Consider the following 20241-nt stretch of genomic DNA (forward strand, 5'->3'; position numbering starts at 1 on the left):
CCAAGCACAGCCAGCGCGGCAGGAGACACAAGAGCACGCTTAGCAGGGTTTCTGGGAGAGCTGCAAAGCAGAAGGGCACCAACACAGAAAAGAGCAGCTCAGATTCCATCTGGGCGCCTGGACAGTGACGTATTTGAATGGCTCAGTAAGACTGACCAACTGCCCATGCCACCACAGCATAGATGCCCCACTTAAGACCCACAGAGGGAAACAGTTTTACATTCCACAGTTCCTTCTTGTGCTACCTTCTGGGTAACAACCATTAGTAATCAGCTGGGTTATTCACCCTATAAGCAAGCACAGAATATGCCAGGGAATAATTAGCCATCATTAGCAATAAAGAGCTTTTTCCCTAAAGCAGGAAGAAAGAGGTTTGGTGTCATCCCGTCCCATTCCCCTCTCTCCCCCCCGCCAAACAGACAAAGTGTTTATTCTGCAGAAAGAAGCAGTAGGAGGCAGGCTGCATTGCCTGTATGCCTCTAGAACACAGGTTGGACCAAGTAAGTGCTGTTATTGAAAGCTGTTAACTAGGCTTAAGAACTGGCAGCCAAGTTTGCTGCTAACATCTCTTCAAACACAATTCCAGTGTTAAAACAGAGAAGGAAAAGCTACAGAAAGGGCAAAAGATGTCAAAAAACAGTATTCCAGCTTTCAAAGAATTATTGATATGTAAAACTCCAACATGATTGCAGTGCGGCTTCCAATTTAATCCATTCCAAAACAGGATCAGGCAATGTTTCTGAAGCACCCTATCTTTCTTAGGCTTACTGCATAACCTTCTCAGGTAGGCTGCAATTCTGGCTGTAAGCTAAGCATGGACACTGAAGTTGGACAACCGTTCGTCTCTTCCCGGTGTTAAACCACCACAGCTTTTTAGAAGGATGGGAATTTTGATTGGAAGGGAGGTGAAGGGGGGCCGAGCGCGTAGCAGTCTCAAGGGGAAGCAACCTGCAGCAGGTAAGCAGGAATGGCCAGACACGCTGTAAGGGAGCTGGCAGATGACCTGTGTGTTGAACGGCTTGCAGACATGGCTTCTTGTGCTCATTGAGCAACTGGGTATTTGCTGTACAAAACCTTATCTATCGCCGACCACAATTCTCTGCCCATCTTTGCCCTGCAAATGCCACAAAACCGTAGAAGTGTAAACTGTGTTGTAATCTGCATTAAAAATTCGAGGATTAGCAGAGTTGCTCTGACTGCTTGATCTTTATGAGCAAGGAAGCTGCAAGAGACAGAATGGTTTAATTACTAGAAACCAACTAGAGTTTGCTGCATCAGACTAAGAAGAATCTCAAGTGGGTTTGCAGAACTGGTTTGCATCTATCCTCTGCTAATCGTGGATCAGTTTCATGGCATCATTCCGAGACAGCTTTTTTCTTAATTATGAGGCACTGTCTGTGCATCAGATAAGCATTGTCAAAAAGAATATGCCAGCTTCTCTGACCAAAAGCTTACAGCTTTATTATATGGTCAGTCAGCCACAGGCTAGACAGATGAAGACTTTCCAAAGCTATAGAAGTGACCATATGTTGGGCTAGTAGTTGGCAGAGCTGTAAGAAAAAAAAACCCACCCAAAAAAAAAAATCCCCCAACCTTATTCTGCAAGCACGCACAGACATACTCAATTCTAAATACACAAACCCCACTCTGCTACCTTGCCTTCACAGCTGCACACATGCTAAAATAAGTCATCTGTACTGTAGTGCTGAAAACTTTCCATTACGATTTTTGCTTTAAAGCAGTGCTATTTCTGAGAGCAAGTTCCTGCTCTCCAGCTACCTGCAGCTATTTATTTTGCCTGGTAGGAAGCTGGAATACCCTTGCTTTCAAAGCCCTTAGAAATCCATCAACTGCCTACTCTACAATACGCTAAAGGCCCGTCCCAGAGAAAGAGTGTCACGTTCCACTGCAGTAGAAGCAGCTGGATAAAAGAAAATGGCAAACATATTTCTTAATCTAGAAACAACCTAAGTATTTTTCATTTCTCCAGGGTGACACAGAGCCCCTGAACAATATTGCAGATCTTCAGTCCACATTTACAAATTAAAACAATCAAGCTGATGCTAGCTATGCTGGTGACCAAGACGTAATTGTCTGCAACTGCAGGAAACTGGACCCAGGACATCCCTCAGGTCTTATTAAAGAACAGTCCTGTTAAAAAAGTCAGTGGGAACAACAGTGACGTACATGGGATTGCTTAAGCCTGAGGGACACCGAATGCAGGGGCATTCCCACAAGGCACGGCACTGTGAAGTCGCTCATCTCAGAAACTTTACTGGCCTTCTTTATGCCACTACATTCTGCTGCTCCCCTAGTTCCTCTCCCAGTTTAATCACCTCATTTTTGCAATAACACTACTGGGGTAAAGAGAGAAAACCTAGAGGATTATTACAACAGCAGTAGATGATAAATAACAAAATCCTTGTGTCATGGCAACAGAACAGCAGGAATGAGGCTGTTCTGCCCTTATCTGCCCATGGTTCACCGAGACATTTCCTAATCATTCCAAGTCTTTAATCACGCCCCTCACTCAGTTTTTCCGCTGCTCCAACCCTGCCTTTCTCATGGGATAGACAGCACAAAACAATTGCTTCAGTCTGCTGAACTGTTAAGCTAAAAGATCAGCAGGAAAAAAAAGTCCATAGGGCATCAGCAGTTCCTAGCCGTATGTCCCTCATCAACCAGAGAGACATAATCAGAGCAGACTCCATTAACTGGCTGCATCTGTTCTGCAAACACTGAGCAGAAGCACGGACTGCAGGTCACCACAGAACTAGAGGAGCAGAATCTTTGCAGTTTCCCAAGAATGAGGCAGCTTAGGACTCTCATCTGCCATGGATAATCTTATTTTCAGTCATGCTTAGCACCCACAGCACCAACGAATGCAGATGAGAGTAACGGATGCACCTCTGAAGAAACACAGAGCGGTGCAGAGAAAAGAAATAATCCCTTTCTCTGTACCAAATACAAGCAATAGGATTACGTTCTCTTCTACTGATTCACTCCCAGATGCTGCTCTGTTCATGATTCATTAGGTAAGACTGAACTGCAATTTTCTCATGACTTTAGGCCCCAAATCTTGCAACCACCACACACAATGGTAGACTTATGTCAGAAGCACAAAATGCCTTTTCCAGTCTGCTCTTAATGCTATCCTCTGCTGCACAAGATTTAGGATAGGGGCAGATAGAATTAACGGTTTCTAACCTGTAATGCCTCTCTGGCTGCCTGCGATGATTTGCTGGTCGTTCTGTGAATTCCGTACCGTACCTGCACTATCACAACCCTTCAGATCCAGTGCCTTGCCTTTTCCTTTGAAGGATGTATGATGGAAACACATTTGGTTCCTGGCCCAACTTGCAGAGTGAAGGACAATCTACTGCCACTTTAAAGCATTTTCCACAGTATGTGCCATGAACTTTTCAGTTAAAATGCAACAGATCATAGGATCACAGAATAGTTCAGGTTAGAAGGGGCCTCGGGAGGCCATCTAGTCCAACCTCAACCTCAACGCAGAGTCAGCTCTGGAGTCAGCCCAGGTTACAAGGACCATTCTTGTCTGAAGCATGCTGTCCTTTACTTCTTAAGCAGAGGGAAAGAGCTCTGTGGAACAGATGTCGCACACCTAGTCTTGGTTTGACAGGCGAGTTACTGGTGTAAGAGTAAGTTATTTCTGGAAGCGTTACCGATTTCCATGAATGATTTGTGTTCATTTACTGAGGCTCTAAAACAAACAGCTTCCCTGCAACACATCAGAGACCGTTGTATCATCACCCATACCCACTGATCTACAAAGTGCTGGTTTTCAGCCTTCGCTAGCAAGTCCAGAACAAGTAAGAGAAGTGGATTGCATCACATTTTCAAGGGCTCAGGAGCACTTATTCCCTCAAAATACCACCTATCAAATCTGCAAAAAAAGTTATGCTTGGGGAAAGTTTCTTGAGTATATTGACAAGAGAAAAAACAGTGTGATAGTGGCAAGCTAGACAAGGATTAAAGAGCTGGATGCTGTGTTTGCTGTGACACAACCGATGCATCTGCCCCAATACACTAGTGACTAGCTGAAGGGAAAACGCGATACAGTCCAAGGTAAAAAAGATGGGGAAACAAGGAGAGGCATTCTTGACAACAGAACCCGTGTAAAGTCTCCTTGATTCCCAAAGAGATCAGATGACGTGGCACTACTCAGCGCAATTCGGCCTAGTCTGCAAGGGGAGAAAAAAAAATTAAAGACATTGATTTGGTTTATTTTTCTTTAAACCCTTTCTGGTCTCAGAGGTATAACTCTATGAGCTTCACCAGTTTGTGTTCATACAGAACATGGTGCTCATGCATGGAATTTTCTTAGATCCAGATGAGGACCATACTCCACTCCAATCATACCCAAGCAATGCTTTCGTTAGGAGAAAAGGACTCCCTCTCCAGTAAAGATTTCACGCCCTCTCTCCCAAGAATTATGTCAATAAAACCACAATCTAAAGCAACCTTTCCCCCCATCCCAGGTCATTTATTAACACAGTTCAAGATCAGTCAGTATTTTCAGCCCACAGCAGCGTGAAAAGCTACGTCAGCTTCCACCTGGCAAACACGCGTGCTTTCATCAGAGGACAGAGAGAGGGCTCAAGGGAAGAGGCCCTGCAGCAGTTGGCCAACTTCACGGGTCAAGATACCTCAACGCTGTGCATTATGAAACGCCTGGCACCGCTCTGGTGTGACGCAAGCAGGTGCACTCGCTAAGGCAGCGAGCACGCTGAATGCCCAGCTCTGGAGAAGGTTCCCTGCAGATGTGGAAACTTTGAGAACGAAACAGCAGCCAGGGAGGGGAACAGACTACGAAGCGAGTTAAGTCTGGCTAACAGAGAGCAGCAGACAGGCTCCAAACGCCCTGCTAAGCACCTAGTGCCAGAAGGGGGGTATTTGGAATCCTGTCTTTAAAGACCATCTTATTCTGCAGCCTTGGGAAAGGTCCTTAACAAGTTTATTCCCTAAATCCTTCCCCGTGTCACTTGCAAAGTGGACAGTAGCAGTGTGTGCCCTGGCCTGCACGGCTGGGCAGGATTCCCAGCTGTGGCTGTCCTTCGTATCGGGTCCCTCTTCAAGCAGGGCTGCTAACGGCAGGAAGAGCACTGCTAGCTGGAGGATGGAGAGCACGATTTCTGCACGCTCACACAGAAATCTCGTATGCAGAAAACTCTTACAGGGCTCGAGTACCAGCGTTAGACAGTAGAGCTGATATTCTGAGCTCCAAACCCACTTAAGGAAACAAAACAAATACAGGTACCTACAAACAATATATTCAGGACGCACGTAAGTTTTCAGTCTTTAGATACTATGGCAGACAACAAACGTCGTTTAACAGGAAAAAAGAGAAGTCTGTACAAAAGAAAGAGAATTTCCAAAGCAGCAAGTAACAGCAGCTGCTCGCAGGTAGCAAACAAAAGAGCCAGAAAACAGCCGTTCGGCAGCTCCTGGAACTGTCAGGTCCGGTCGCAGGAAGCGAGAGACACGCAGGCCACTCACCCTCCCGCCGGTACAAGAGCAAGAATGGAAAGAGATCCCGAAACGGGGGCTGCTGCCTCCACAGCTACCACAAAGGGGTCTTCGTTCTGGAAAAGGGGTACACGTGCTGCTGGCAAAGGGCTTCCTGGATGAGGGATGAAGGGAGCGAACATGGGAGGACGAAGCCTGGGTCCGCTGCGGCACAGACAAGAGCCCCTTCTCCCAGCCCCTCATCAAGCGCCCGTGCTGCGCCCATCCCTCGGAAACGTCCCGGCCAGTCGAGACCTCCCCCCACACGGACCCGGAGGAAACCCCAGCGGAGGCGGCGCCTCGCTCACGGCCGGGGCGGCGGCCCCGTCCTGCGCCGGGACGCTCTCTGCTCCGGTCCCGGCTGCAAACCCGCTACCGGAGCAAGACCACGGCGCTTCCCGCACGCTGCGGCGCGGCTCCCGGGGCCCGCCCGCTGCACAGCGGGGCCGGCTGGGGCCGCCGAGCAGCGCTACCGGCCCCTGCCTTCCCCCCGGCTCCCGGCGAGGGGCGCGCAGACACCTCCCGCCCGGGGCAGGAGAGGCGCTGCCCGGCTCGCTCCCGCTGACAGCGCGTAAGGCGCCGCCGCCGCTCTCGCCCGGCCCGCGGCAGCCCCGGCGGGGACAGCCCGGGCAGGGGCAGCGCCCCGCCGCCTGCCAGGGCCCGGCAGAGCCGCAGCCGCGCTGCTGGGGCGAGCAGGCCCTGCCGGGGCGGCGCCCCGCGGGCCGGCCGCCCCCGACACTCACCTGGGCGCCCGCTCGGCCGCGCTGCCCGCACCCTGCCCGCCGCCGCCGCCTTTTGTTCGCTGCGGCGCCGCGCGGCCCCCCCGGCCCATCGGGCTACGGGCGCCGCCGCCGCCCATTGGCTGCCGCCGCCGCCACGTGTGCCTTGCCTGAGTGGCGGCCGCACGCCCATTGGCCGCCGCCGGTGGGGCGCGGCCGCGCGGCCTTGTGGGAGTCGTAGTTCCGTCCCGCTGCCGCCCCCCGCGCGGCCCGGCCCGGCAGCGCCCGCGGCCACCAACCCCCGGGGCGGGGGCCCGCGGGCCGGCACCGCTGGCATCGGGCCGGAGCAAACCGCCGCGGCCGCGCCACCGTCACGCTCCACGCCGCCCCGGGCAGTGCGCCCCGCCGGCGGCGAGAGCAGAGGCCTCCCCGCCGGGCCCGCCCGCCACCCGCCCCGCCGGGCTCCGGGCCCCGTAGGGGCGCCCGACGCCGGAGCGGCCCCACACCTCCCCGCCTGCACCTGCTCCGGCCCGCGCCGCTCGGCGCCCGGGCAGCCCGCCCACCCTTCCCGTCGCACAGCCCTCCCTGCGTGCCCGCACCTGCACCCGCGCCCGGCGGGCCGGGCCCTGGCAGCGGGGCAGACCCGGGCGCTCCTTCCCCCGCGCCGGGGCAGGCTGCGAAACCTCCCACGGCCGGTTGTAACTGCAGCGGCAGGAGGTGCCCGGAGGTGCCCGCGGTGGGGAGCAGCAGACAGCAGCCCTGCTCGGCACCGGAGCATCACCGGTGCAGGTGCTTCTCCCCTGCGCAGGGCAGCTGAACATGCGCTGATCGGAGGCACAACAGGTGGGAAAAAAAGACATTTCTGAGGCGTTGTGAGGACGCAGCCATCCCGCCTCCCTGCTCCCGACTGCCCCGCTTGTATTGTAACGAGCTTCTAACAGTAGACATCACGTCTCTTCTGTTTGCCAGAAACAATCATCGCACATTCGGTTTTTCCCTGGTATTCCCAACCTGTGAGTAAAGCACGCGTCAGCAACGCTAACGGGAAACACCCTGGGGTGGTCTCTGAAGAGAGTGGATGGCTTTGGTCCAGAGATGAGGCCCGCTGTGGCCCGTATGACACTGTCACCAACAGCCACTGTGCACAGCGGGACTGGAGGACACAGACAGGATGCTCCTGGCCGTCTCGTTAGGGAGAGCGTGTCACACCCGGCGGTGCCAGTGGGGAAAGTCTCCCCGAAAAAGTTACCAAAAGCTTAAACTGTCTCAGATTCTCTGCCTGACTCCCTGGGGACAGGGGTGTGTCACGCTGGCCTCCCACGCCGGGGCTCAACTGGTGTTTCTCGCCACCCGTGCGTGAGACACTCTGCCTCCCTCCCACACTGCGGTGCTGTGCAGCCGCTCCGGCCCCATCCCAGGAGCTGTGGGAGTGAGGACAGGCCCTGCCGTTCCTGAGCTGTGTCGAGAACCCAGCGGCGGCGCCGATTTTCCCCGTGGTGAAGTTAAATCTTACAGGCTCCGAGCAGGAGTCTTTCTGGGCAGCACGAACACGCCACACCCACCCTGAGTCACTTGGCAGGAACAAATTGCTTCAAACATGAATCTTGGCAGGGTCTTACCCAAGGCCAAAATAAAGTCAGGGCTAAAGTCGCTGATAGGAGGAGAGAACCAGCAGCATCTCTCATTCGTTTGTCCAGGATTGGACACTGCAGTGATGAAACTGGTACCACGGGCTACCAGCAAATACCAAAAAGCACTGGATATGCTTATTCCAGAGGGACGCGGTGGGCTGCCCTGGCGAAACCCCTGCGGTAGGCAGCTGCTCGTGACCTGGCTGAGCGGAGGAACCTGTTCAGCCTGACATTCAGCAGTAACCGGGGCATTCGCACGATTGCTCCTGCAAAGCGGTTTTACCAAACGCCTGCGCTCCCACACGCCCTTTCTTTCTGGCCGTGCCTCCAGCGCGGGGGTTTGGAAACGTGAGTATAAGAACAAAACCCCAGTGGGTGCCAGAGCCCCCGTCGGTCGGACAGGTTGAGTCGGGAGAGACAAAGTGCGAGATCCCGCAAGCACCCGGCGTGCAGCCCCGACTGGCTTCGGTCGGAGCCCGCGCATATTTTGGCGGAGAACGTGCATCTCCTTCCCTTCCAAGCAGTGCAGCCCCTCCCCACACCCCTCTCTATCGCCACCCACGCGTGCCCTACTTACACCGCACCTCTGGCCAGCCCACCCCGCGCTGCCTTCCCCCGCACCGCCGTGCTTGTGCGGACGTGCCGTTCACGTGCCGTGCCGGCAGGGCCTCCCCCGCGTTCTGCTGCGGAAACACAGCGGGGTGGCGGTAATTTTACGCACCTGGCCCACGCCCGCGCGTGGCACAGGCCCGCTCGCGGGTCCCCACGGCCGGAGGAACGCGCCCCCCGTCCCCAAGCAGCGAGCTCGCCTGCCGTGCCGCCTCGCCGGGGGCTGGGGCCCGGGGCAGCCGCCACCGGGGCCGCGCTCGGGGGCACCGCGGCGGCGGCGGCGCGGGAACTCCTGCCGCGGCGCGGGAAACCTCCCCGGGCGCGCCACCGCCACGGCCTGGGCGGGGCCTCGCGCCGCGCCGGAAGTCGGGCGGTTGCCCGGCAGCGGTTGCCAGGCGACGGCGGCGGCGCGCCGGCCATGGCTGCGGCGGCGGACGCCGCGCCGGCCGGCACCTTCCCCAGCTTCATGGCCGAGGGGACGCTGCTGTGCCGGCGGGGCGAGTACGGCAAGGCCCTGGCCTGCTTCAACAACGTGAGGGTGCCGGGGCGGGGCGGCGGGAGGGGGCGCCGAGGCGGCGCGGAGGCAGGAGGTGGCACTCGGAGGTGGTGGCCGCGGAGGGACGTGCGTGGCGGTGGCACCCGGCTCACGTGGGGGCGGCTGGCAGAGGTGGCAGCACGAAGGGAAGGGGGACGCGGAGGAACGCGGCACCCAGGGCAAGGGGAGGTGGCAGCGCGAGGGGACGCGGCCCGCCCAGGTGGTGGCACGAAGGGAAGCGTCCCCACGGGCGCCTGCAGGCCACAGCACGAAAGGAGGTCGCACGCACTGGTGGTGCGTGAAGGGAGGTGGCACACGCGGGGCGGCGCGAGGAGGTGCACCAGTGGTGTGGGGGAGAGCTCAGAGAGGGGCCGCAGCACCTACGGCACGGAAAGACGGGGTAGCTGCAGCAGAGGGAACGTGTGAACATCAAGAGAATATTTTTTCCAGTGACAATGTTGTGGTTTTACCCTCATCCATCATCAAGATCCATGCTGGGACAGAGCAGGTTGCATCAAATATATGTGCTTGTATATGCTTGTGCTGTTGAGCCCAGCACTGATGACATATCCATGTCTGCTGTGTTCCAGGCACTGAAGCTGCGAGCAGGAGACAAGCACTGTCTAGTTGCCCGCTCAAAATGTTACCTGAAACTTGGAGACACAGAAAATTCCCTGAAAGATGCCGAAGCTTCTCTCCAAAATGACAAAACATTCTCCAAGGTAAACAGCGTGAAGTGGTAAGAGTCTGGGGTGGCCAAGGACTGGTCTTTCGTCTGTGAAACTCTGAAGGGTTTGGGAGACAGTATTGTGTAGAAACGGCTAACTCTAAACACACCCTTGACATTTTTATTGCTTCCAGAAAAGTGGAGGTGCTTAGTCAACAATTGAGAAAGAGTCCTGGGATCGGATTTTATTGTATGCAGATTGCGATAGCATAGGGCTCTCACTTCTGCCTAGCGGGGAGTTAATTGAGATGTCTGAAGCTCTTTTTTTCTCTGTTTTATTCTTTTTTTTTTTTCCCAAATGTCATTCTAGGGACTTTACCAAAAAGCTGAGACATTATATACCATGGGTGATTTTGAATTTGCGTTAGTGTTTTATCATCGAGGCTACAGACTACGTCCAGAACTACAGAAGTTCAGGCTGGGTATCGAGAAATCCCAGGAGGCAATTGTCAACTGCATTGGAAGTAAGATGTTTCATTTTATGGCCCCTACAAGCACAGCCAGAAGCTGTTCGGTGGACAGCCGATGGCATATTAGCTCAGCAAGTGACCCAAGGACCCTGCAACAAGAGAATCTCTTTGCTTCTGGATTCACGTGCTCAGTGGACATTCCTAGATGAAAACAGGAAGCACCAAAAAGAGCACAGCCCTGTTCTTTTTTCCTTCTTTTTTTGGCTGAATGCCTAGTCATATACATATGCATATTCATATACGTTTTAGACATATTTGTATGTCTAGTAACTTCAGTTATGTAAGTAAATTATGAGATTAACTTAAATTTCCAAAGTCACCGTGAAAATGTTCTAGGTAATAGAGAACAAAGCAGCTCATCTATTTACAGCCCTACTGATTACAGAATCCATTTTGAGATCTGTATCCCAATATTCAAAGTTAGTAATGAAGACTGGCCTTCCTGAGATCCTGACGTTCCTCCAATTTGCATTGCATAAGACCAGTGAAACTGTTGACTCTTGCAATGGAGCACTGCTTTCATCATTTCTGGCTTAGATCATAGAACCGAGTCCCGCAGGAGACAGGAAAGGCCAAGGACCTAGTGATGTTCAAAGTAAACTGAAAACTTGTCCCTTTTCCCTTCATTTTTCTCTTAGCAATGCTCTCATCTGCAGACAAGCACGGGCAGGACGTGCACCCACTCTCAGGCACAGGGGCACATCTCAGCTGGGGCTGCCACCTTAGACACGTGCACAGAGCAGCCTGTGCGTGGCTCACCAGGCTGCTGCAAAACCCGCCCGGGCAGTTAGAGGCTGCGCAGGTGGATCCCCGACAGCCTGTCCCTTCACAGCGCCGGGACGCTCCCTGCCGCACACCCATACACACAGGCCCTGATCCTGAGATATTTAAGTGCCTTACTCTCCCTGAAAGCAGTCTCAAAATTGCAGTCCACCTCCAGTGCCACAGATTAACTTCATGCCCCAGCTGCGTAAAAGCCTGAAGCTCTTTCATACATGATACTCATTGAAAAAAACCAGGGAGTTTCCAGATGTGGCTTGCTTTCCTCTGTTACTGCTGCTTTCTTAGCTTAATACAAATGCCTAGATATCTTTGCAACTCTCAGTTGAAATGCTTGCCATGCTTGATACACTGAGCCAAGGGCTTTAAATGCCTTCAAGCATCCGGGCTGTAGGCAAATGAACAGATTAAAAACCAAAACCTTTTTTTTAATCAAGCGATAGCTCCTAAATGCAGGGGAAAAGAAGCAAGGAAACATGCTAGCATTTGATTTAGATGTTTAAATAGTTGGGAAATGCACGCACATTAACAGGGTACACCCCCAAAACTGCTCTACTGAATCTGCTTTGCTTGGCAGATTCAGAAACACCTGCCTTCCGTGGTACTCGCACCGCTGATCTTGGCCCAGTTGCCTTGCTGGAGGAAATCCTTCAACAGCATGCGAAGCTCTTTCCTCCCTTCTGACCAGGCCAAAACAAAGACCTGTTTTTCACTCCACTGCCAGAGTGCAATCTGAATAGCAGAACTGGATGTCAGAGTGAAAACGAAATGGGAGTTTTGCCCTAATGTCAGTGCACAAAAACTTTTAAATAGTTCTCTGGATTGCTGGAGATCCCTGTGCTTATGAGCTTTCCTTCAATTTTAAGCTTCACCGGTGATCCCTCAGAAGAACCTGCCGTCCTTTCTCTTCCTCTGTTTCCACGCAGGATGTAGCATGTCTGTAGGAAATCTGCACTGTGACGGGAGCCCCCTGGTGCCATGTGAGAAGAGTAGTTAAAATCCCGGGAGGAGCTGCATCTATGAGCTGTATTCCCTGTTTACAGAACATACCAACATCCACGTATTTCATCTGAAAGAATTAATAGAAAGTTATTCTAGAGTAGAATAGAAAAAAAAGTTATTTCAAACAGGACATTATAGGCTTGGCACGTTTATGGTCATTTTAATTTCTAAAGCCTCTGCACTGCTATTCTTGAACACTAACAAGTATTTTCTCTGTATTTGCAGGTCCATCCTCAGTTAAACTGGAGAACAAAGAGGATCTGTGCTTTATAAGCAGGCAGGCAGAGGTACAATCTGAAGAGCTCTTGCTTTAGAAGCTAATTAGAGTTATTATAATGCTAATACTTTCTGAAATAGGCATTAGAGGATTAATAGTTTCTGCAGCAACATGGATGGGGATACAGCTGGTCTAGTGAAGTGCCTTTTGTGCATAGGAAGCACACTGATCTGTTACGAGAGTATTTATGCACCTGCTTTTAATGTAGTTCTGGTTCAAGCTACACAGAATTTAAAGGAGAAGGCAGAAGGGCAGGGACGAGCAACCACGGAGAACAAAGCCCAGTTTGAAATTTCTCTACCAGCCTGACTTTCTCTTGGGTGTTGCTGATCACCCACCAAAGGCTAATAAGTAACAGCACTGAGGTCGGAGCCAGGGTACATTTATCTACAATATTTACTTTAGTTTTACCTGATGTTTAAGGTTCACATTTTTGATAATGGACACTTTTTTGATTGCTTAATTTTGGGGTGGTCCATTGAAGCAGTGCCTTGTTCCTCCGAGATGCCAAGCCACATTTCCCTTTGAAGTCAGTGCAGCGAATGCTTATTGCTTCTTTCAGCTGGAATTATAGGTACTCAGTGGTAAAAATAATTTATACAAGGGAGCCTAAAGATTAGCATTGTAACTGTTGGGATTTTGGATGTGAAACTTCAGAAGTACCTTCCTGATGTTTCAGAAGCCCTGGCTGTTACAGCCTCTGTTTCTCTGACTGTGGACAACTGGACCTGCCTTCCCCACAGCCTTAATGTCCTCCCACGGCACTGACCAGGGAGCCCTCCAGAACAGCACAAGACACTGGGGCAGAACTAATTCCTGCTCCTACTATAATGCCCCCTCCTGTTCTTGGAAGTGCGGGAGCACAATTGGGTGCAAAATGTCAGTTGCTCATGACCAAAGCAATTGGTGAGACACTGACTTTTTGCCTTTTTTTTTTAAATAAGTTGGCTTATATGGAGTGTAAACAGAATTCTGCTAATTCTAGTGTTTCCCACTAGTCTCCCCCAACCTCCTTTATTTTTTCTTGCTGTAGAACAAAAAAGCAAATCAGAAACTCCAAATCAAACTGACTAAGGATCAAAAACGGACAAGGAAACAGGAGCCTGTGAGGAATCCAAAAACAGAGCGACAGCTTCTTGGAGAGCTTTATGCTGACAAGGCCTACCTAGAAAAGTTGCTCAGGGATGAAGGTCTGTCTTTCTCCATTGTATTTAACTAAATGTTCCTTCTAAGCAGGTTCTTTTTTTGCTTCTTCTTTCATATCCTTATGACTACTCTTCCTTATTTGTATCAGAGCTCACATAGCACATAGTGCTTGCAGTGGTCGTGAGAGAGGCAGGTGTCTGGAGAGTACAGGTATTTTTGGAGCCAGATCTAATGTTCATAACTATGTCTGAGCATGTTTCCTTCTCTATTAAATAGCAGGCTTTTATAACGAAAAATAAATCAGCTCAAAGCAATCTGTGCTGATGAAATCAAAAGCAGAAACAGTATTATTACAAATTACTTAACTTTTGTCATAATGATAAATTCCACTAACACTTGCATTAAGTGCAAAGCATTGCTCATAAGACTGTAAGTCATTTGTGGTTTTGTTATAAATGCTGTTAAGATCAAGATGCAGGATTCGGAGAAGTATCTTATTTTAGAACTAGGCAGAAAGGTGATTCCCCTTTAGTAATTTTTCTAGGGAACTTTTGACCCAGTAATAGAGAAGTAATTAAGAATTTAGTCTACCCACAGGTTTTATGGTATTACTAGCATTAATAATACATGTGGGCTACCTGGTTCCCAGGCATGTAAAAGCCTCAATTTCCATCTTGCAATCTAATCCACAACACTTTCCAAAGTGCCATTTCCGTACAAATGCCCCATATAATTGTTTCGTCCAGGAGGACGGGTGCTCGCACATCACAGCTGGCCCCCATTAATTGGGCCCCTTCTTGGCTCTTGTCAGCACCGAAGGCAGCAACTATAGGGGCTGGGAACACCCGCTCTGGCTCACTACAACATGCAAGGAAGTTTTCCATAACTTCCCTCCTACTTGCAGTTCTGAGGAGCACTGAAGACGTTAATTTCTAGGACTATCTCTCTATCAGAGCAGAAGAACGTTCCCCACTGAACCGCGGCTTCATCCATCATATACATTAATACTCTCCTGGGTTCTACCACCTTATTTTCAGATTTGATGGAGAGCAGCACAAAGCAGGGGATCAAAGTAGCAGACCTGGTTTTGAGTGGCATTTCCTACCTGGACACACGCAGTGAATTCTGGCAGCAGCAGAAGCCTATTTATGCCCGTGTGAGAGAGCGCAAGCTCAGGCAGCAAAGGTGGATCCGGGACAAGAAACGAAAACCAGCTGAGGTTGGCAAATACATTGTGAAGAGCATGGAGGACATTGATATGTGTAGGTGTCCTGGCTGGAAGTAGTAAGAAAATGATGATTGACACATGTAGTTATTTGTTGCAGTAATTACAGACCAGAACAATAGAAGCAGTGCAAGTATTAACAAACAGTAGTAGGCAGTTTTTGGGAAGTATTTGCTTTTGTATTCTTCACCTTTCCCAACGCTTTCTTAGATACAGAATCCAACACATTTTTTCTCAGTTTTTTCTGTACTTGAAGTCTTGCCAATTGGTTTTCAGGGCACCACTTAGATATTAAAGCCAGGTAGGCCACTGCTGCATGCTTAGCAAATGCCGCTGGTCTGGTAATTAGAGGTTGCAGGCCACTGGAGTTAATCATTTCTATAGTTCAAAAATACCATTGTACAGAGATGAAGAAGCTGAAAAACAGTGGTCTGGAAGGAAGGAGTAATTCAGCCACTTGTGGTCTCTTTCTCTCTTCCCGTGCTACATATTTTACAACCCAGGGAAAAGAATTTAGTCGTTCCTGCAATTCAGTTCTTCTAAGCTACAACAGCTCGGTGAAGGTAGTGTGAGAAACATTCTGCAGCACTGTAGCCCAGGTGGGCGCAATGAACAGAGCTCACCAGGAAAGGGCAAGGAGCTAATTTAGGAGATAAAACCCCAAGTACTGTAGCTAGAACTTCATTTCCAAGACCAGGCTGCCCTGCTGCAATAACTATGAGCTTTAAAAACCTTCAGACAGCAAGCATCATCCTCCTTTATTTTTCTTCAGCAAGCGTGAAGCGTTACCAGAGCCATTTCCCCTTACTTGCTGTGATGAAAGTGATTTCCAGTAGTGCCAGGGGGAGGGTCAGAAGTACCATCTCCCAGGGGCAGACTTCCTGGAGATTGGAAAGAGGAGCGTAGGAGATGCACGAAGAGTTAGAAGCTCTAACCTTTCCCAAGCTTTGCCTGAGGCTTACACAACTGCACTTAATCTTGCTTTCCCAATATCACTGTGTCCACACGCTAGCATTAAACTTTCCTCTTTGTCTCTAGTGCTGACTGGCGACTCCCCTGAAGAAAGCTGCAAGAAAGCTGAGCGCGTGCTAAAAACAATACAAGGGTGGTCAGCTGATGAAGTTCCCAACAAGAATGAACTGATTGGAAACCTCCACAGCTGCATTGGGAATGCTCAGTTAGAGATGGGCCAGATGGAGGCAGCTCTGCAAAGCCATAAAATGGATCTGGAATTTGCCAGGCAGAAGTAAGTGCTGAGAAGTTCAGAAGGATTGGGAAAAGAGGAAAGTACCTCTGTTAAGATGTTTTAGCATCAGGTAATGTTGTAATTCTCACCTGGAGATTTAACAGGGCAATGCATTCAGACTCTGCCCAAGTATCATGGTCTCTAGTGAATTACTATCTTCACTATTTCAAAAACAAGGAGCCTGAAGCAGATTTTTAACGGACCTAGACTACATGGCACATCTAAAACTCTGCTGAAGCAAAGCAAGAGAACACAAGTCCCAGTCTCAGCACTTTAACCTCTACACTTCCTTCTCAGGAAGGTCAGGCTCTAAATTGCACAAGTTTTCTGCTACATTTTGTCTTAAAATCATTTGCATTCAAACCATGATAGCAGGCTTGAAATATTTATCTAAGAGTTACCTGCCCATACAGAACACATTCTGCAGCTCTTTCAGCAAAAACAGAATGAAGCAAAATGTAGTCTTAAGATGTAGTAAGAGTTTTGCAAAGCACACGAGAAAACACTGAATAGTTGCTTGGGTTGGAGTTATTTTGGTTTTATTTTTGCCAATACTGCATAGGGCTTTTAAAATGTAACGGAGTTATTGTTTATTGTTTTCACAAATCACTTTTAAAAAATAACATTGGTTAAAGAAATTTCTGCCTCTCTCCTGGTGATCTCCACTCCCCAGTTATGCCAATTAAAGTTAACAATTAGCAGTAGAGAGGCAGGAATGAGGTACATAATTTTACTACTTTTTAAAACCGATATAAAGTTGCATTTAGAGGACAGAAAGGCAGCGATGACTGGGGGGGCCTTGCCCTCTGGTGGCTGGAGTTCAGCAGGGTGGGAGGAGACGTTGGTAAGGACTTGCATCGCCCCCAGCGACACATTTATCCTCTCCTTTCATCAGCTTTTTCGTTTGTAAGGAAGGGTAGTCAAAGCAGGCCACTTCCGAAGGTGGGAATGAGGACTAATTACGGAAAAAAATTGAAGTCCACAGGCTACATTATTATAGGAGCTGCCTCTAGCACGAGGCATTTGCTCATTCACAGCCCTGGGAGCTGGGCCTGTTACCAGGAGTCTGTTGCAGGAGTCTGTAGACACACTGCAAACACGTTTTTGGGTCTTCACTTTCCTCTTGGACAGAAATCATCTATTAGTGTTAGGGACCTAGGAGCTGGTAGGGGACTTCCGAGGGACCCGCAAGGCCACAAAGGGAAATTGAGGCAAAGAAAAATGGACAGACTTTCACAAGGACTGCCAAATTTGCATAAAAAAAAAATCAAAGACAAAACTAAACCCTTTTTCCCTGTGTCTTATGGGGTGTCAGTTGCAACAGATGTAGACAAAATCAAAAATCTCGATTTTACGGCTTTCAGTCTGACATTGGTCCTTTACCTCTAATTCTCAACACTTAGTCTGAAGTCAAGTTGAGCACCAAAGAAAATATATAAGGCTGAAGAAAGTGCAGACTGTGTCAGGAACAAGACTATACGTCAGCTACTACAACTTCTTTTTCTTTTCAACGCAGCAACCTGCCAGATGCTGTATCCAGAGCCCTTGATAACATTGGCAGAGTTTATGCCAGAATCTGCAAATTCCAGCAAGCTATTGACACGTATGTAAAATTAGTAATAGAAAACGCATAAGATGATTGTATTTTGAATTAAATAGATGATGTCTTTTCAGTTTGTTTATTCATACTGCTAGCAAGGGGGGCTGTGAAATTTTTCGTACCTGGAACCCTTTGTTTATAGAATCAGTGGTTGAAATGATAACTGCACCTAGAGAGATTCAGTAAGTGTCTGCCTTTCTTACTCTGCTTGAAGTTGGGAGGAGAAGATTCCAATGGCAAAATCCAGCCTGGAGAAGACCTGGCTGTTCCATGAAATTGGCCGATGTTACCTGGAGCTGAATAAAGCTGAAGCAGCCCAAAATTACGGAGAGAAGTCCCTGCAGTCAGCAGATGAAGAGGGAGATGTTGAGTGGCAACTCCACGCTACTGTACTAGCGGCACAAGCACAAGGTAAAGGCGTTAGAACAAATTTTGCTCTAAGAATGGAGACAGCCTGTCTGTTCAGCACCTTAGTGAAAATATCTCTGTGATTTAACAGCCAAAGTAACTGTTCAGATTAAGACCTCTCATTGGAGACTTGCTTGATTCACTATTGTTCTATTGATCTTGTGTTAAAATAGATGTTTTCATTTGTCTATTACAGTAAAATTAAAGGATTACCGGTCTGCAATCATGAACTTTGAAAAAGCACTTGAGAAGGCAAAGCTTATTCACAATGAAGCTGCTCAAAAGGCCATCATTATTGTAAGTGGCTCACTGCAAAGAGGAGAGAAGCTTGGGGCAGATCAATAAGTTAGCTGTAACTATTGTCTAGTGTCCTGTGAATTGACAAAACATCACTACATAGCTGGTGCGTTAAGAGGGGGAGAATGCAGCTTCTGAAGCAGTTTGCATATTAAAAGTTATGACAGCTCCTGGCTCAGAAAACTTAACCCCAGTTTTGAACCAGTCCAACATATAGAAGGGTGAAGCCCTAGCCCTGCTCAGGTCAAGGGAAAATTTTCTTTTGACCTCCGTGGAGCAAGGATTTCACACACAGGATACAGCGGTGCCTCCTCTGTGTTCAGTTGCTATCAGCTGCTGAATCACAGCCCACCCTTTCTGGTCTCTCCAAAATGTCCCAGAGAAACCCCTTGGATCAGACCATGGAAGAACACCTGGGCACGGCCAGTGACCCACGGTAAAGCAGTCTGCGTGCTCTGGTAGCCTGCTTCACTGACCCGACAGCGGGCTGTGGGTGACCTGAGCACACCCGGCTTGCCAGGCAAGAGTTACAGCACAGACACCTACCGATCTGGTGATCCCTCGTGGGCGTCCAGAGCGCAGGCAGAGCCTGTTCTCCTGCCAGAAGGAAAATGATAGCGTGAGAGATGGAATCTTCAGGGGAGGAGACATTTGATAAGGGATACTAACAGGTAGGAATCACTGCAGGGAGAAATGAAGCATATTGTTGCAGAGATTTTTACAGTAGGTAATGATAGCAGAGATCAAAAGAAAACAGGAAAAGCTTAGGTATGTAACTGCATTTCTAGAGCTTTTATTAATAAGCCATATCACTTTCAGGCCTTAGATGATGTGAGCAAAAGCTTCATCGAAGAGCTGAACGAAAGAAGAGAAGAAACGACAGTTTACTCTCTTAAAGGTAGTGGTCATTTAGACGTCTGCACTCCATAAATATAAAATTCTCCACTTTCCTTTTCTGGAGCACAGACAGAGGCATGGGAACAAAGCACCCCATTCCCAGGTAGCAAGCATCCAACTTCTGGCCCATATTGCATCCTCTGTACTAGTACGCAGTAACAGGAATTAATTTATATGTGAAACTATAGCACAGTTATAATTTATGGCTTCCGTTTTTTGGTAATGAAGGTTCAGTCTTGAGCTGGTATAAACCAAAATAAGTGATGTCCACGAAGCCTTGATACCAGTGAAGGAGCCTGGTTTCACTCTTCAGTGCCATCCATTTAAAAAAACTTCTTTTAATAACACTGAAAGCCACTCCAGTGCCCAGAACGCAGTCAGAAGCAAAATGTGACTGTGAAAGTGACTCTGAATAAACGAGATCCATAGTGTCGAGGTCTTCAAAAACATCAGCTGCGTCTCAGGGTTCACACAGTATTGATTTCCTTGCAAGTATTGAATTAAAGTCTCCCCAGAAGTGCTGCCTTCTCGCAGCTGCGCTCCCGCTCCGGCCGCGCCCGCCAGGGGCCGCGCCGAGCCCGGGCAGGAGGTGGCAGCACCGGCCCCGCTCGGGCCGAGCCGCGGCCCTGCGCCCTCCGCCCGCAGCACCCGGACCTTGTGAGACAGAAGATAGAGGGAGCTCTCTAATCGTGGTGATAGAGGCCGGGGGTCTTCCTTTTCTTGTGGGTTAAGATTGCTTTTTCCTCCCCAGATTATGATTTCAGCAATGAAAGCATAAAAGACGACAACTTGGAGGACAGAGGGGAAAGCGAACAAAGCACAGAGAATCACGACGATGAAAAGCAAGAAGAAGATGCCAAGACCCACAGAGAAGAACACGGCGGCAACAAAGAAGGGGGAAAGGAAGAAGAGAAGGAGAGCGGAGGGGAGAAGGGAAGGGGCAGGGAGCAGGAATAGGCGATGGTGAACGGCAGCCGCCCCGGGCTGGGGCAGAGCGGCGTCTCCCGCCGCGGTGAGGGCCGTGCCGCAGCCCCTCAAGCCGCGCAAACAAGCTCTTCCCCGGCTGCCGTCCTCTTGTCCCTTCGTGCGCCGCCTCCCCTCGCCCGGCGCAGGCACCGCTGCGCGCCCACGCGTGGGGCGAGG

At 49.9% G+C, this 20241-nt stretch overlaps 3 protein-coding genes across 8 annotated transcripts in view; 2 read left to right on the forward strand and 1 right to left on the reverse strand.

Moving 5' to 3' along the window:
• The window catches only part of ACLY (ATP citrate lyase), a 29714-nt gene extending 23332 nt beyond the window's left edge, over window positions 1-6382 (reverse strand). For 5 of the 6 annotated variants that reach the window (XM_075171623.1, XM_075171621.1, XM_075171619.1 and 2 more), the window contains exon 1: window positions 6273-6375. The gene's annotated coding sequence lies outside the window, so the exon portion shown is untranslated. Of the gene's footprint in view, window positions 1-6272 lie in introns of all 6 variants that reach the window. The other variant, XM_075171624.1, reaches the window with a different exon arrangement.
• The window catches only part of NKIRAS2 (NFKB inhibitor interacting Ras like 2), a 141424-nt gene that overhangs the window by 85856 nt on the left and 35327 nt on the right, over window positions 1-20241 (forward strand). The gene's annotated exons all lie outside the window — the stretch shown is intronic.
• On the forward strand, window positions 8871-20190 carry ODAD4 (outer dynein arm docking complex subunit 4). Its single transcript, XM_075171627.1, has 12 exons — window positions 8871-9020; window positions 9614-9745; window positions 10061-10214; window positions 12228-12289; window positions 13313-13469; window positions 14463-14687; window positions 15689-15896; window positions 17413-17499; window positions 17711-17907; window positions 18101-18201; window positions 19021-19099; window positions 19850-20190. The coding sequence occupies exons 1-12, from the start codon at window positions 8907-8909 to the stop codon at window positions 20053-20055; spliced, it is 1722 nt and encodes a 573-aa protein (XP_075027728.1). The 5' UTR covers window positions 8871-8906; the 3' UTR covers window positions 20056-20190.

This window comes from Calonectris borealis, chromosome 22, assembly GCF_964195595.1.
Source record: "Calonectris borealis chromosome 22, bCalBor7.hap1.2, whole genome shotgun sequence".
In the NCBI taxonomy this organism is placed as follows: domain Eukaryota; kingdom Metazoa; phylum Chordata; class Aves; order Procellariiformes; family Procellariidae; genus Calonectris; species Calonectris borealis.

Coding starts and splice junctions, on each gene's coding strand:
- ODAD4 (XM_075171627.1), top strand. CDS start 8,907: ATGGCTGCGGCGGCGGACGCCGCGCCGGCCGGCACCTTCCCCAGCTTC. Junction 12,290..13,312: donor TTATAAGCAGGCAGGCAGAG/GTACAATCTGAA, acceptor TTCTTGCTGTAG/AACAAAAAAGCAAATCAGAA. Junction 13,470..14,462: donor AAAGTTGCTCAGGGATGAAG/GTCTGTCTTTCT, acceptor CCTTATTTTCAG/ATTTGATGGAGAGCAGCACA.